At 37.1% G+C, this 18022-nt stretch overlaps 1 protein-coding gene across 1 annotated transcript in view; it reads right to left on the minus strand.

Annotated features, from left to right (window-relative positions):
- Nucleotides 1-1341: 1341 nt before the first annotated feature.
- The window catches only part of CSMD1 (CUB and Sushi multiple domains 1), a gene marked incomplete at its 5' end in the record, with an annotated part of 1589548 nt that continues 1572867 nt past the window's right edge, over nt 1342-18022 (minus strand). Inside the window, 5 exons of the mRNA XM_087418289.1 lie at nt 1342-1779; nt 5276-5408; nt 11456-11543; nt 12360-12472; nt 15492-15653. Of these exons, the coding sequence (XP_087274415.1) occupies nt 1620-1779; nt 5276-5408; nt 11456-11543; nt 12360-12472; nt 15492-15653 (656 nt within the window). The remainder of the gene's footprint in view (nt 1780-5275; nt 5409-11455; nt 11544-12359; nt 12473-15491; nt 15654-18022) is intronic.

An 18022-nucleotide genomic window follows, 5' to 3' on the forward strand; every position in this document is an offset into this window, starting at 1 on the left:
TAACCACTCTGACATCCTTACTGGTGCCGATCTGGAACGTGAGATCGGGGAAATGTTCAATATCTGGAATACGTACTTAAAAAGCAAGTGATAAGATAAGCATTGTCTTTCAAAGTATTTTTATCAAACAGTTATAAATAAAAATAAACACGACCTTCATTTGAGTTCCTCACACACTCATTCTCATTGCCACATCTTCTACTTCATATTTGCACACGGGGATCATACCTATTTTATTATACTGTAATTCATAAATTTACCTATCATGAATTTTGAACATGAAAAATCATCAAAACTTTCTTTCATCTGGAATCATAAAGCATAGAACAAAAGGCAAACTAATATATAAAATAGGTCATCTGGAAAGAAGGGTGTGTGTATATTTTCTTTGCCTCCAAAGAAACGCTTGGTATTTTGACCCTGAACAGTTTCCACTGAGTTCGAGGTGCCGCTGTGATCCGCTGTCTTTCAACGCAATATCAGAGTGATGATACAGCCAAGGAGAAAACATGATGCAAAGGGAAGACTGTACTGTGAGCCAAAACCCACAAGTTCATGAGCTATCTAAAATAAATTACTATTCACATTTTTACATGGAAAATAGAAATCGCTGCAAACCCCCTGCTAGTAAGTAGTATAATATCAACAATAACGGAGTGATGACAGTACTAAAATAGGACAAATTCGGGAAATAAAAAGGCCTCTTTTTTTTTCTCCTTGGATATCTTCAATGAATTCAATGTATATATGTAGCTAAAAGAAGCAATAATAAAATAAATCTCTTCAATGCCGTGTTTTCCTTTCAAAACCTGTGCCATATCTGGGGATTATTTTTCTTTTTCTAACATGTCAACTCAATGGATGGTGGAATGTTTAGCTTGACAATATGAGAGGATGCTTATATACAATGGATAGAGTGTATAAACCCTGTGTAAATAGTTTATTTGTTTATCAGAATCTTAGTCATTCATAACACACTAGTGCAAAAAATTGTGCATCAAAAATTCTGCAATAGAACAGCGGACTGGGAATTTGCAAATGGCCTTAGGAATGGATGCCAAGGGGAGCTGTGAGTTCCTCAAAGCTTGTCAGGTCTCAGGAAGGACAGAGGGAAGCATCAGTAGGTGTGTGCATCTACCAGAAAGGTGTCTTCTTCAAGAGAGCTTGTCTCACTTTTTTTCAGAGTATTCGTACTCATGGGGGTTAAGAAACCAAACGCATTTTGTGGTGCTACCATTTTGTCACCGCACCCGAAGGATGTATCACGTGCCCAGAGGATTGCATTGAAAGGCATCCCAGTCACACAGAAATAGGAAAGTCGGAGGCGTTAAGTACCACGTGTTGGCCTGACGTGGCAGTCTTCCCGAAGTGTGCCTTTGTTACAAGCAGCTGCAGCCGGGCACTTAGAATCCACTTTCAGGCTGAAGAGAGACTTGGAGTTCGATCCTCAGAAGACTCCGGCACGTTAGACTGGAAATTCCCGCTGCGTGTATGCCAGTAGAAGATGTGAAAGGTTGCTGCAGCAAAGCCAAGAGTAGGGGAGAGTGATATATGGCACCAAGGACTCCTGCTCGTCCGTCAGAGGTATGGCTATGAATCAGTCCGTCGGGCACTGAAGGCTATACCACTGTGCAGACTGTGTTCAGGGTTGTGTCAAACCGCACAGCCTTCGCTTCTGTGGGTTTTAAGTTTGTATCATACATGGGGTTTTCAAATGAAGCTTGTCCATTGCTGTTTTCATGTCCGGCATAGCCATTGTATTGAACTTTTGGTCTTGTTCTGAAAGGAAGAGAGAGAACAAACCATGAGGCCCCCATTTCAAGAAAGGAGATCTCACAGCTGTGCACACGCAATGACCCCTCGGTCAGCAGGGAACAACACATGTGTGATGGCATACAAAACAGTGCCATGCACTTCCTCATACTTTACAGCTTATTTTTTTAATGGGTGGTTGGGATTATAAAGAAGCGTTAGGGAATTGAAACAGTTTACAAAACCAAAGAATTATCTGATTCCTACTAATATTTGTGGCAAAATGGGAAGATCACCAGTGCTGGAATCAGACAGACTCCGGCATGGACATCTGTCTACCACTTACGAGTTATAAGACCTTGAGTAAGTCACCAAACATTTTAATCCTTCCTGTAGAGGAAGAATGGTTACTCAAGACGCCCACCCTTCAGGACAGCAAAGACTAAACTAAAATACAAACATATACTTTTGTTCACTGCCATTACTAACAGTCACTAAATGTTACCTATTTCTGTAATATAATTTTGTGTCTAGTGAGTAAGTTATAGAAAAAACACTATATGCCCTATTGAACTATTGTTTACATTTTGTGGTTAAAAGAAAACCCATATACGAGGTCTAAGATTACAGAATTAAAATAATTTTAGATATAAAATACTTAAAGCTATCTAGTTTGCCCCCACTTTTTTCAGAAGAAATTACATAAGAAAAATATGCCAGGTGGTAAAAACAGAACTTTAATGTAAACAACCATACTAGCAAAAACATCACTTGATATTCGATGTGAAGAAACTTCTGTTTTAGTGATTTACTATTGGATTTTCTGAAGTTACAATATGTTCACTAAGAAAAAGAGAACTAGAAAGTGTGTGAATCTTAGAAGAGTAGGTCTCTGTCAGCAGAACGGCAGCTTGCACCTGCCCTAGGAGCTGGCGAGGTCTTTGCTGTTGAACTTGAAAATGTCCCAGTCACAAAGGTTAGTAAACAGATTCAGTCAAATCCTAGCGAAGCTTGGACCTGGCTAAAAGGTTCCTTTAGTCTCCCAGGTCACTAGTCACCATGATTCCCTCATTGCTGGGAAATGCCACAGTGCTGGACCAGACTCGGGGACTGTGGAGAAGGAGATGGTGGGGACGTCCTGAGTCAGGAACCTGACTCTGAGTGAGAAAACAACTCCAAGGACACAAGGAAGGAGAGAAACTCAGAAATGAGCGGAAACAGGGTTTCATATGGAGAACTACAGTGCTGTCTCATTAAGGCATTTTGAGATCTGTAGAGGGGAGGGAGCCAGTGGAGAGAAAGCCAACAGCTTGGTGTGTTCCCGGGCAGGTGGCAAGACCTCAGAGGAAAATGGACTTATGAAGTGCCTGGGCGACCGGGCATGTGTTCCTTGCTTCTGCAAAAATCCTCACATTCCTCATATGGCACAGAAGTAGAGAACCACAAGACCCTACGGATGTAGAAGTCACGGTGACTTAAGAACTGTTCTCCTGGTAGCCCTGAGATGAGAGAGCCCTCCTTCACTTTCCAGACACAGGGCAGCCTCTAGGAGGAGGAGCAGCGTTGGGAAGAGAGGGTCACACTGAGGTTAAATTTCCCACCAGTGCAGAGGGGTGGAAATGCAAAGCAGGTGGCAAATTCGTATAAAAATAAGTGATAGCCCCCTCCCTCTAGTTTGTAGTCAGAGATCTATTCCCTGTGTTACTGTCACTGGGACATCTAATATTGAATGTTTCTAGGGAGGTTTCTAAGGTTTGCAGACTATAGCTGTGGAGTATGTTGAATATTTCCCCAATGCCATGTTGTCTTAAAATTAAGATATAATAGGAAGTAACACTTAACTAATGTATAAGTATATATAATCATGAGAGCTTATCTTTTTAAAGGATAAGAAAGATGCTGAAAATAGCTTTCTCTGAGATTCATATAAAGGTCTGCCTCACTGGGAGGGGCACCGAGGAAAACTCGCTGACACGTGGGGGTGCTGTCCATCTCAGGCACATGGGTAGGGCAGAGGGAACTGCGGGAGGCACCAGAGGCATCCCTACTGACAGACAACATGTCAAAAGGTGGGGAAAAGGGTCTTTAGTGAAATACATCTTCTCCTTGGGGTTAACGTAGATGCCAAAAAGAAGCAAAAATGATTTTGTAGGAATTATAAATTCCTACTGTGTGGATATTATATATCCTAGAGAAACTTGTGAAAGCAGATGTAGTTTTAATCTATACTAAAAGAAGAATTTGTACTATAAGAAGAGAAGCACTTCTAATGATGGCATTTTATTGGATAAGGTGCTGGGATATATTTCTACAGTTACTAAATTTTCAACTAGCTCCAGGCATAAATTTGAGGATAAGACTCACCAGACTTGTGTGCATAGGATATTTTTTCTCAAAATAAAAATAATAATAATTAATATAGTCGTGCCAATCTTTAGCTTTGTAAACAGCATCTGTGATTCCTCTCACTGGGTTACATTTTTAAAGTAAGAACATTACCAAGCATAGGAAAGTGGGGGCATACCTGTGAGTAGTTAATACAAAATTTTGAAGTGACATTCTTATTATTTTATATTTCAAAAAAAGGTATAAGCATGCATATTTAAAGCTATTCCATGAGGCATTAAGAAAAACCAACATCCTCACACCAGTTTTATTTTTAACCAGAATTAAGAAGAAATATCTGTATTATATAAATAAACATCGGACATATTTAACATATTTTAATCTTATTTCAGGGGATCATAATTTTTATTATTATTTGTAGGGAATGCTGCTATTCCAAACAGTATTTTAGGGCAGTTTGTCATATGCCAAATTCCTCCAGGTAATATATTATCCATATAGAGACAAAATGTCTAATGATTTATATTTGTTCCAAAATTTATTTTTGATTTCATTGTTTTGGCATCCACGTCAACTCCAAGGAAAGGATTAATTTCATTAAAGTTGTTTTTTAAAGAATCAATTTCATTAAAGTTGTCCAGTTAGTAGGGATATGCAAATTAATAGATATTCAGAACATTTTTTCAAGAGACAGAACATATAAAATTGCTTAGTACATAGTATGAACTCAATTTGTTTTTGTTGAAAGAAGCAATAAATCAACAACTTATAAACCATAGATTCATGGAGTTGAAAGTGGCTATAGAGATCATTCTGTTTAATCTTCTGCTGGATGGTAGAAATACCATCTCAATGCTCCTGATAGCTGGCCATAGAGCTCGAAAGTGGAAATAAAATCCTTTATTGCATCTTTCAGTGGAACCCAAAACACAGCATGTTATATCTTAATCCATTTACTTATTCTCCTAAAGTTTATTACTCAGAGATGTCTCACTGAAAAAGTATGGCAAATAAAATAAACAAAACAAAACTTTGCCAAATGAGCATTCTTAGTGTAAGAGAGAATATTGCATAGTGATATAAAATATATGTGCATGTGAGTGGGAGAGCATGCACATTCATTAAACCAACACTTTAGGATCACAACGTTTGCAAACAAATGGCGTTTCTACAGTACCTGTGTTTGTAGAGGTAAAATGCAAACCCTGATAAAATTAGAGCAAAGAATGGGACCAGAATGGCAGCTGCGACAGAGCCACTACTAGTGCCGTGATAATGATTTGAAGAATCTTGATCAGAGCTTAAGGGATCTGGAAAATAAAAGAAATATTTAATTTGCAGTTACTGTACTTATGCTTAAACGAAGATAAATTTGTGATAAATTTTATAAATGGATATAAATTCTACAAGAAGCAGAAGGAGTTGTAATTCCATGGAGAACCAACTGATAGTCTTTTCAAAAGATTTTAATATCCATCTTGATGACCAAGACACAAAAAACTGACTATTCCTTACTGACATTCAATAATACTATGAAAGGGTCTCACAGTTTCCATGTAAGGAAGGCAAAAGGGGCACTCCACATTCTGACTTTTGCTTCTAGTTATAGATATTTGCATTTGTGTAGAAACTAACTGAAAGCATTTATATGGCTTTATCTACACACAGAGATGGGTAGTGTTTGCTGTTTTCTCCCGCCCTAAGGCACAGACTCAGTAAAATGTAAATCACCGAAATTACATAAATATTCCAGGTCTCTATATAAATGGCATTACATTCTCCATATGTGAACATATTGTGGTAATCTACTTTTATTTTAGGTAGATTCCAAAATTCATTACAGAGTTTAGAAATACTCAAGAGAAGAATGCAGCTCAATGTTATAATGCAAGTGTCTATGAGGACACAAAGGAACGATAAATCATGATTTCTGTCCATTAGAAGGGAAGACGGATGTAAACATCTCAGATATTGCAAAGATGATATAATAATTAACTCTACAATCCATTTCTACAGTGGCAAATATGTGCATGGCACTCAGAGATACAAACATTGAAAATTCAAACAGAAAACATTTATTAAGTGATTATTGTGCAATATAGAAGTTTGTTCTTGAAGAGTTTACTTATAAAATACGATTTTGAAATGTATTTGGCTTAATTGCATGGACTCACTCAATGCACATATGTAATGAATTATGATTGGGGTCGCCCAAATATAGCAGAATCGTTAAAAAGAAGCTGGCCTGGTTTTAGAAGCATATTTTTGGAATTTATGGAACATTAAATAGAAAGAGAAATCTTGTTTCTTTTTTTATGAATGATAAGTGCAAAGAAACAATCGAATATTAAAAAAGATTTAAATAGCTTTTTAAATAAAAACTCTTGAATTTCCACATACAATCTTAAAGATAATATTATTTGTCATTTGCTTCAATAGACACAGGATTATGCTACTCCGTACCATATTAAGATCTAATATGAACATATTTTATCCTTGATGCTGGCTTTTTGTAATGCAATCGTATCTTTTTGAGATTCTTCCATATTGGCACATATGAATCAGATTTAATTTTTCATTTTCAGATGCATTCACCACCCACTAGGCAAGGGGAAAATGCAGGATATTGTTCCCTCTATATCTCAGCATCCAGGTGATAGGCATGTGAGCAGAGTTAAGCCAATTACATGCTCCCACCTGGGTACGGAATCTGGACTGAGTGATGCAAAGCATCCCAAGATGGTTTAGAACTGATTCTCAAGGCTGTGCTGGTGCTAGAGCCTTGGGGACAACATCAGACGCCCCTGGTGGTGGTTCCAGGAGCAGCAGGCAGAGTCCAGGGTCAGTAACACCCAGCCACCAGGAGTGGCACTGTCTGACAGGGAGAACCACAGTACACTGCTCAGAAGGCACCAACCCCACAGGTTTGTTGTGAGAATTAAATGTCAGGACATCCCAGCTACTTAGAACAATGCCTGGCACACAGCGAAAGTTCACTAGACCCATAATTACTAGAACATAAGTTCCATTATGCTAGGCTAGTTTTTTGGCTAGTTTTCCTCTTGAAGCTCCAGTGCCTAGAAGAGAACCTAGAAGACAATACGTGCTCAATATATATTCGTGAAATGAAAAAATGGTGCTATATTTGTAGGATTTCAGCACCCACTGGTTTCCATTGCTACCATACCTCATTCTCCAGGTTCCCATAATTCTGTGAGTCTCTTTGCCTCATTCTAATATATTTGTATTCTGCTTAAATTAACCAAAGTTATTTTCTGCAAACAGGACCATATACTTTCGGCCGTAATAGATATTAGACTTCCAATCAATAAAATCCTGGAAAATCTACACGTCACAAGAGACTTCACATCACAACACAGAGCAACATAAAAGAAGGTCTTTGTGAATTCTACAACCAAACTTTGAAATTATTATGCTGTATGGAGCTCCTAGTTAATTTCATTTATTTACCTTGTTTTCATAATTTAAAGGGTAATACCATGCACATGATATTAATTAAAATGGCATAAAAAGATATGAAAATAAATAATATAAAGGCCAATGGAAATAAAGCCCTTAAGGCTAGTCTTCCTCTCTATGGTTAACGGAGGTTTTTGCGTTTTTTTTGTGTGTGTCCTTCCAGCAATGTACTATTAATATATATAATTGTTTCTCTTTTATTACTTTTCTAAAAAACAGAAATACTATATGCATTTTTTTGTATTTGGCTTTTTAAACTTAAAACCATATATTTTTGAGGTTCTTCCATCAGCACATATGAATCAGATTTAATTTTTTTTTTAGGTGTATAGTGTTCTTTTAATTGGATATGCCAGAATTTATTTAGCCAGTCTACTTTTGAAGGACTTTTAGGCCATTCTAGACCTTTTTCGATAATGTGGCAATGAAACCCTTTTTCTACAGCCATACATCAGTAGAAGTCTAAATATACTGGATAGTTTCTCGGAAGTAGAATCATTGCCTAACAGAATTTGTAACTTTTAGTGCTGCTATATCTTACCTAATTGCCCTCCAAAATGGCGCTCCAATTTCATTCCAACCATTATTTCACAAGGGCCATTACAAAACACCTGGACGATTGTATAACATCTAACAGCCACTCTTCTTCTCCCTCCGTCTCTCACCCTCCCTCCTCCCATTGTCCCTCCTTCCTCATATTATCACGACTACTACTACTGCTAGTCAGAGAAATCAAACACAGTATGCAGCTGTTTTTTCATTTACATTTATTTACTTAAGAATGAGGATGTTCACATGTTATAAGCTAGGCCATTCAATTTCTTTGAAGAGCATTATTGAAAGAAATTCACATACTATAGAATTAACCCATTTAAAGCATACATACAATTCAAGGGTTTTTAGTGTGTTTAGATGGTGTTGCCATCATCACCACAATCTAATCTGAGAACACTCTTGTCTCCCCTAAAATAAACCCAGTATTTGTTAGCAGTCAGTCCTCATCTTCCCCCACCCAACCTCCAGCTCTAGGCAACCATTAATCTACTTTATGTCTACATAGATTTGCCTGTTCTGGACATTTCATATCACTAAAATCATAAATATGTGTTTTTTGTGAATGGCTTTTCTTAGCATAATGTTTTCAAGATAATATTCCATTGTATGGATATACTACATTTTGTTTATCCATTCATTAGTTGATGGACGTTTGGGTTTTTTCCACATTTGGGCTATTAGGAATAATGCTGCTATAAGCATTCATGTATAAATTTTTGTGTGAACATATGTTTTCAGTTCTGTTGGCTATACATGTAGGAGTGGCATTGCTGGATCTTACGGTAACTCTATGTTAACTATTTGGTGCCATTTTTACATCCCACCAGCAAAGTATGAGAGTTCCACCTTCTCATCTTTGCCATCACTTGTTTCTGTCTTTATGACCATAGCCTTTCTAGTGGATACACAGTGTGTCTCTTGGTGGTTTTGATTTTCATTTCCCTAATGACTGATGGTGTTGAGCATCTTTTCATGTGCTTACTGATCATTTGTATATCTTCAGAGAAATGTTTATTCAAATCCTTTGCCAATTTTTTATTTAGGTTAGTTTTCTCTGTATTATTGAGCTGTAAGAGTCCTTATTATATTCTGGATACAAGTCCCTTACCAGATACATGAGTTGGACATATTTTCTCCCATTCAGTTTGTGTGTGTATGGCGGGGGGAGTCATTCAATTTTAATGGGGAAACCAATTCATTGTTCAGTTTCTTACACAAGTTTCTGCATTAGAGTTGTTTTTCAAACTGACTTGGTTTAGTGGCCATTTAATGATAATCACTTTTTTCCGGTTTTTCTATAGACTGGAGACAATTGAGAGGTTATTTGTATCCATAAAAATAGGGATTAGCCATAACTCTTAAATGAATGGTTGTTATTAAAGCATTACTTAAACATAGACTATTCTAACTAGTTGAATGAGAGACTTGCTTGTGATTCAAATTATTTTGTGAAGCAAATTGTTTTTCCTGACAATAAGCTCATTATCACATGAGAATAAAGATTACTTGTTAAAGCAAGCTGTTATTTTGTTACATTAAAAAGAAATGGGGTAAGGCAAAGGAAATTTGCAATAGCAAAGTGATAGTTCAGGTCAGGTTCATTGGATGGCTAAGTAAACTTAGACATCCACAGAGTATCTGTACAGCTCACTGGGGTGTCCTTAAATGAAATTACTAGAGCGTGTGCCACGGGCAGAAAGGAGGACGAATAACTACAGGGTTTGGCTTAGAGCAAGAGAAAACTTTACCCATCATTATTATTGGTCTAATGCATTTATTCTATTTCATTACCTCAAAATCCTATGACCCAATTTAAAATATCATCTCAGCCATTGCTGACACTATAATTTGAAGTTCTTCTATTTAAAACTACTGCATTTGGAATGGTGGAATTAGACTATTTTAGGATTAATTATCTTTTTGACCAAGTCTTTTTAAGTATGATACTATACAGGTTGGAATACATTTCTTTTGGAATCCCTCCGTATTTTGATAAAAACCTTATGAAATGAGTTTATCAGTGATAATCATCTCAAAATATTACACTCATGTGCCTCTGAAAGGCAGCCCTGGTGTTGAAGTGTACATGGCAACATTCTTCTTTATAACATAATATGTTAATAGCATTCTACAAGTAAGGTATAAAGTGGTTTATACTATTCAGGAGAAATGTGGTGCTAATCTCGTTACAAAAATGCATTTTCTCCTGTGTTGGTAGTGACGAGTATAGTAACGACTTTTGTGTGAAAAGAGCTTTAGCATGTGTGGAGCTGGTGCTGATATCGTCTCTTCATCTTCCTGACAACCAGAGCTGACTTCTCTATTGAGTTTTCAGATAAAGAAACAGGCTGAAGAGCATTTTCCCTCATCCTCGATTAGAAAACTGGCCAAGTGGATGAGGTAAGATTCAAATCTAGTGGTTTTTTTCATATTTATTTTCCTTCTCTAACTACTAAGGTAAAAATCAAGTAGTGGAGAAAGATATAAATAAGGAAGAAAGACCTGTCTGTCTGTCTGCCTATAAGAAACTTTTTTTCCCATATGTAAGTCATGAACATCTTTTCACGTCAATATCTAGTCCTCATTCCTTCAACGAAATACACTGAATGATACTGTTTTCTATTTAATGTAACACATCGCATCAAATTATTTAAGCAATTCTTTTATGATAGATGTGTAAGATATACAGGTTGTTTCTACCATCAACTATTAAAGCCTGGCCTGCTTTAGACATACCTAAATATGCAAAGAACAATCTTCACACTTGTCTGATTAAAAATTCTAGAGACAGAATTGGTGGATGAAGAAGTATTGCCAAATCGTACATATCTATTCATACATCCACCAAAATTCAACACCCAAATGTCTATTTCTACTGCCCACTCAAAATCATTTTTTAAAAACTTTGTCAATCTGATAACTAAAAATGATCTATCTTTGTTGCCATAATACGTATTTTTGAAGTTGATCTTTTGATGGTTTGTTGGCCACTTCTAGTTACTCTTACAACTTTCTTCGGGTAATGTAGTCTGTTTTTTTTAAACTGAGTTTTGTCTTTGCTTTTTTTACCCTCATTTTTCATATCTCTTTATATAGTAAGAATATTAATTTCATGTCTGGTGTATTTATTGCATTTTTTCCAGCTTTGTCTATTTTGCTGTTCAGAAGAATTTTTTTCATTCAGTTGTAAAATATGTCAGTCCCTCACATTATTTTTGTTTATATTTCTTTTCGAGTCATAATCTTTCCGTTACTTCTCCACATAATGATTTGAAGGCCAAACTGATATTTGCTTAAAAAGAATAACATAAGTGCAGTTTACCTTGTCTTTCAAGCTTGAATTTTCCAAAGTCTTTTCCGTGTATATCACCTTGAAAAGTAAATCCTCCTCTTTCAAGTCCTGATGATACCTGACACACAAGAAACGGAAGAAAAAAATATGCATTAATAGGATTAACAGTAATCTCTTCATCATAATATAACTGTTATTTCTCATATTTAGATATCATGGGCTAAATATTTTGTTTTTTCCTGTTCCTTTCAGTGATACATTTATGGGTAAAGATTGGAAAATACAGACGTGAACTCCAGCTAACATATAAATTTTCACAATTTCATTTTGATCTTGAAAATGGTAGTAAATTTTACAACATATTAGAAGGTCCCCTATCCTTTGTAAAAGGGGGCAAACATGCACTAACGTATAACCTACGCTATGTCAAACTCACTTTGTGTCACAACTATCGGCTGGTGTACCTCATGGAATGCTGTACACCCTGAAGTCAGATAATGAACTAGAATACAAACAAATGGTTAACTTGCAACAAAGGATATTAAAGGGGGCATCTCAAAGTTCTCTGTTTCCCTGGGAATGACTTTTCTTTGAAACTTCCAATGGCCTTGGAAAGATCAGGGCACCACTTATATGGTGGAAAGTGGTGCTAACAAGCACAGAACATGGATCTACGTTCTTCCTTTGTCCCTGGCAATAACAACCCATGTGCTCATGGCCAATTTATTTCTCATTTCAGAGACGGGGCTTCTTCCATTATGAAATGAAGGGGTGAAGTGGCCATGCGGTTAAGAAGAGGAACTGACTGCTGGGTTTTCGAGGGGCAGAGACAACATGGCTTCTCAGAAAGAAATCTCCTCTGCTCTCTCACCTCCCCGCAGACGGTAATGACTGGAAAACCCATGCTCTGTGACAATCCTCACAAAGTACTTACATAACCATCGAGTCCCCAGTTGTCGTTTTCAAACTTGCTGACAAAGATATCTACCGGACCTTTAATCTGAAAAGCTTTCAGAAGTAAGTGGGCCTCCTCCTTCTTGTAAACGCCTACGAGAAGATTGAAGTCCATTATTCTCACATCGCAAGAATTCACAAGAGTTAATAATTCAGGCCTTCAATCCATTTGATTTGGAAAATGGTACAGAGATGATAATATCATACATAACAGAAATTATTGTGTTCATTTTTAAATTTTAGCTTCAGCACTTCTTTTTTTCCTTAAAATCACTTCTTGTGAACGTCCTCATCTGTCTTGATGGGTATAATCCATTTCACTAAATTCAACATTTTTATCCCACAGAAACAATAAAAGCGATATGCATTCAATTATATTAATTTTTAAAATTTAGCATTTTTTATTCATATTTTACTCACTTCTGAAAAGGATGTAGAAAAAAGAGACCATAACCATAACCCTAAATATAGCTCCTTATAAAGATGAATTGCACCCATTAATATGAAACAAACAGCATGGTGAACAAAGCACGATGGACATATTGTGTAGCCCAGCAGCTCTTGGGCATGAAGTGATTAAACAATCACTCCTCCCAGAAAGATTGCTTCATAATGATGCCCAGGGATGTCATGGCGGGGCATAGACAGGGAACGTCTCTGCAGCTACAGCTAGTTCCCTACCCAAAGGAGATAATAAACAAACAAACAAATAAATACACATTAAAGTATTAAACAAACAATGATGAACCCAAATGTCTCCTGTCCAGAGAAGACAGGTTCAGAGAGTGCACCAATTAATTCCCACTAAATCAGATGAGAGATGCAAAGCTCTAATATCCCAGGAATAGTCTGCATGGCCAAGCGCACAGGATGGAAGGGACCCATTGTTCAAGTCAACTGACAAGAAGGACCACTGAAGACTTTAATTTGGGCTGATGTCCATTTCCGCCATCAGCAGCTCTATGTTTTTGGCAACAGATTCAACCCCTAAAACTCTGAACCTGAAGCTACAGGTAGAGATAATAAAATATATCTTTATGAGATTTTTTTTTTATGCTCATTAAACAGCAGCCTCCAACAGAATCTCAGTGTCCTAGCTGGCACTACACAATGTTAGTTTCCCTTCCTCCTCGACTCTGGTTCCTAATCAGAATTCACATGCCAAGAAGTCTCCATATCCACTGGGACTCAGCTGGAAGAACACTTGATCCAAACGCTTTCCCAGTCTAGACAAGAGATTTCCCAATGCTGGTCCATGGAGATCAGCCGCACCAAAATCACACTGGGACATTTTCTTTGGGGAAAAAATAGATTATCTAATGTAGTCGGGTGAGACTAAGGAATCTAAATATTTAAAAAGTTCTTCAGTTTATTCTGATACACGACTAGGTCTGAGCACCGGGACTAAATCATTTACGCATTCACAGGTTTAAGGCACAAAGCAATGTGTGGGCCCCTAGACCAGGAATTCCTAAATATGTACCTGTTAAAAATCTATGAGCATGAATGATTCTGCTTTTCCTAAATCCAGGGTATGTGCACTGTTTTCAGATGTTTTCCCATCCAAGGAAGCAGGAAAGTGGGATGTGACGAATGGGGGAACATTTGACTTGTCATCATATTTTCTAAAGATCAATCACGGCTGTCTAGTGACCAGGGAGAGAGGAGGTGCCATTTGGGGGTCTCTTGGTGTTCAGAACCAGTCTGGCCTTGTGGATAACTCAGGGAGAGTCTTAAGCCTTTAGGAGTTAGTCTATAGAAAAGATATATTGTTGTAAGAAGTGAGTTTTTTTTTTATCATTTATTAGTTTATTCTGTCGCTACAAAACTCATTAGTCATTCATCATTTAAATATCTGACTTCATTAGAAACTATTTTAACATCTTTACTAAAATACAGTAAGTAATTTGCTTTAAAAAAAACCACAATGAACGAGTGTTCTGATTTCTTCTCACTCACCTACTATGCCCCTCAGAGTCAGCAGTCTGTAAACCAGTAAGACAGTAGGGCCGAAGACTGAGGGTCAAATGATCCTCCACTTAAAAGTGCTAATCAGCTATGGAACCTGCTCTCTCTACCTCTCCCCTCCATATCCTAACATATGTACAAAGATAAATAAAAACTTTTAAAAAGACACTAGGTTTAATCATGAAGGTGATTCTGTGCCTCATTGGTTAAGTGTGTGGGTTCAAGATGCTGTTTGCTGAAATTCTGACGCTGAGCTCAAATTCTACCCCTGCCGTGTCACCTTAGGAAAGCGACTCCTGGGTGTGCCTGTCTGTCTGTCTGTCTCTTCTCTCTCTCTTTTTAATTGATAAAAATGTGTTTAATAAGAATACTTACATCATAGGATTGATGTAAGAATAAAAAAGATGATATATGTGTAGTACTTAAAACAGTGTCTGGCATATAAATCAGAACTGTTGTTATTTTATTAATTGTGGGATGAGAAAAGAACTCATTAGGAGCAATGAGTTAAAAAAAAGGATATCAAAAGAATGAAGTTTGGAGACGTATATCTGGATATAAATCTCACATCTTTGATTTAATATGTTACGTGCATAATCTTGAGCAAATTTATTCACTTTTCTGTACCAGTTTTTTTCTTTTTTACTTTGCCCAACTGTTAGACTAATGTAAGTCTTCTGAGCATGTTTTTTCTTTGTTTTTTTGAGGAAGATTTGCCCTGAGCTAACATCTGTTGCCAATCTTCCTCTTTTTCTTTTTTCTCCCCAAAGCCCCAGTACATAGTTGTGTATCCTAGTTGTATGGCCTTCTAGTTCTTCTATGTGAGCCATCTCAGCATGGCTTGATGAGCAGTGTGTAAGTCCACGCCTGGGATCCAAAGCAGCGAACCCCGGGCCGCCAAAGCAGAGCGTGTAAAGTTAACTGCTGCGCCACCAGGCAAGTCCCTCTGTACCGGTTTTGAAATCTTTAAAGTGAGACAATAATACTAATCTACCATGGTTATTGAGACGAGTCAATGAGATGTACTTTATGCAAAGCCAACGTGTTGTTAATAAGTATTTAATAAATGTTAGCTCTCTCCCCTGTGACATAAAGTTCTACTTCTGCTCACGTTACATGTTTAGGAAAACTCCTCAGGGCCTACCTGTCAGTCTCAGCTCCACCTGAGAGGTTTCAGCGAAGGTCGCGTTCACCTGACTACTTGTTGCATTGAACCAGTCCACAGTTAGAGTTGCCGGTTGTCTTTTCCCCAAGTATTCATAATATCCTTTCCACACTGAATTGATGAAAAATACATCTGAAGGAACTGTGCGGGGGAAAAACAGATGAATGAATGTTAGCACACACAGAAAAATTAAATTCAGATATTTTAAAACAGAGAAGGCATAATACTGCTCAGTGAGACATCACAAATAATGACAATGAAGACAGATGATGGATCCCAGTGTCCCCTCATAGCACGTGTAAACATCAAATGAAACCGGGGGGGAGACTATCGTGAGGTGCAAACACACACTTTTTACTTTGTTGGAGAAATATTTTAGATGCCAAAGCACACCTGATTCAACAGACCTGCCAAGGCCAGAGGGTATGGTGAAGTGGTACTACTACTATGAGGTTAGATTTGATTGTGCTTAATAAGAAATATGTTCAACTGACCCAGGAAATCACTACTGATATTTCATTTAGCATCCAAGTCTACTCCTTGAAAGACTTGGAAGGCTCAGAAGAACTGACATATATCCTCTGTCAGGAATCTCCTGCCCTCAAGAAGCTTGCGTTTCAAAGCACCACTTTGACTATACACACCCAGCATATGAAGACAAAGCTGTTTTATTTCTTGAGGACTTTATTTTGTAATTAGAGCCAATCTCTCATCCATGCTCTTCTACTCTACTTTAATCTCCTTGTAAAAAATATCCCAATATTGGTAAGAAAGTTGGATTCAATGATGTCAAATGTCATACATATATATATATATAAATGACATTATATATATAAATCTTTCTTTTAAATTTAGAAATAAAAGGCATAAAGTCTTTTTAAAACATTAAAATTCATCTAGGACAGGAATACTTGCAAAGATTATTAAGATATTCTCTCTTGTTTTCACTGGTTATAAAAAAAATTAAACTTATTTTTCACATTTCTGCTAATAAATGTATACAAAATCCTGCCATTTTCACAATATTAATATAAAATTTTACAGAATAACTGATGTAAATTTACATCAAAGATTCCACTAAGTTTCTCTTTGCTTTTTGCCTCATGATGTGGCTAAACTGTTTAATTAGATAAGATCCACTGTAAGTAGAATTGGTCAGAAAGTATCATTTGACTATCTGGGTAGAAATAAAGATGCATTTCTCCCTATATGTGTTTTTTAGCAAATCCACTTATAGCAACAAATGATGACACAAAGATACTGTGTCTGTGTTCATGCTCTTTTCAGTCCAGTTGGCCATTTTCCTGTGTCCCACACAGGCTAAACCTACAAAACATATCCTAGCAACACAAGAGTTAAAGAACAGAATGTAATCACTTCCTACAGCTTTGAATAGACCCAACATCCTAATGATAATCATTTAAAAAATTAAGTGCTGGGGCTGGCCCAGTAGCACAGCAGGTAGGTGCGTGCGCTCGGCTGCGGCCGCCAAGGGTTCGCAGGTTGGGATCCCGGGTGCGCACAGACACACCACTTGTCAAGCCAAGCTGTGGTGGCGTCCCATATAAAAAGTAGAGGAAGATGGGCATTGATGTTAGCCCATAGCCAATTTTCCTTGGCAAAAAGAGGAGGATTGGCATTGGATGTTAGCTCAGGGCTGATCTTCCTCACCAAAAAATAATAATAATAATAATAAAAATAAAAAATTAAATGTTTAAAACTGAGATATCAACACAGGCATCTAACACATTTGCTTATTGATAAGTGACATTAAACACTTCTACCCCTCCATCAGCAGCATCACAGAGGCCCAGTTTTAATCCACAAGCTGAAAATCAATTTATTTTCCTTCACTAAAATTAATAGCCTTTAAGATAATATGAAGACTCTTTTGCCCAATTAGAATTTATACACTCAGCTGAGCTATTAATGCACTTGTTCAAGTCACTCACTTAAGTTAGTCTTGTTGGCATATCAGAGACATGGGTCACAACTGACTGGGTCAAGTAAGGCATAACCAGTGTCTGAGAAGTGGCTTATTTGTATTCACATCTGACCATCAGTGATGTGGTAAGATGGGCTTTTTGAGTCCTTGTCATTTGACTTGTTGTTGGTAGCTTGCAGTGTAATGCAATCGAAAGTCGAGGTGTGTTAGGATGTGCCGCCTTGATAAAGAACCATATTTAATTAGCACTTCCCTTCAGAGAGAATGACGTAACGTATACTTCAAAAAAAAAGTGTGCAGACATTTTAGTATCTTAAACGAAAAATAAACAAACAAAAACAGAACAAACACACCACCACCACCACAACAGATTGCATTTCCTTCCACTGAGGAGAATGTTGCCTGGATAAGGAGTATCAATATCTGCATTTGATTTGTAAATAACACTTAAATACAGTAGTCCAGAAAGATTACAAAAAAAGTAGTTTCTATACTTCATGGTGTACATTGAAGAAATTCCTTTAATCACACTGGGACATTTTGCCTCGTCTAAGAATTAAATGTG

This window comes from Ceratotherium simum, chromosome 28 (genome assembly GCF_057802395.1).
Source record: "Ceratotherium simum simum isolate JZ-2026a chromosome 28, ASM5780239v1, whole genome shotgun sequence".
NCBI classification, from domain to species: Eukaryota; Metazoa; Chordata; class Mammalia; order Perissodactyla; family Rhinocerotidae; genus Ceratotherium; species Ceratotherium simum.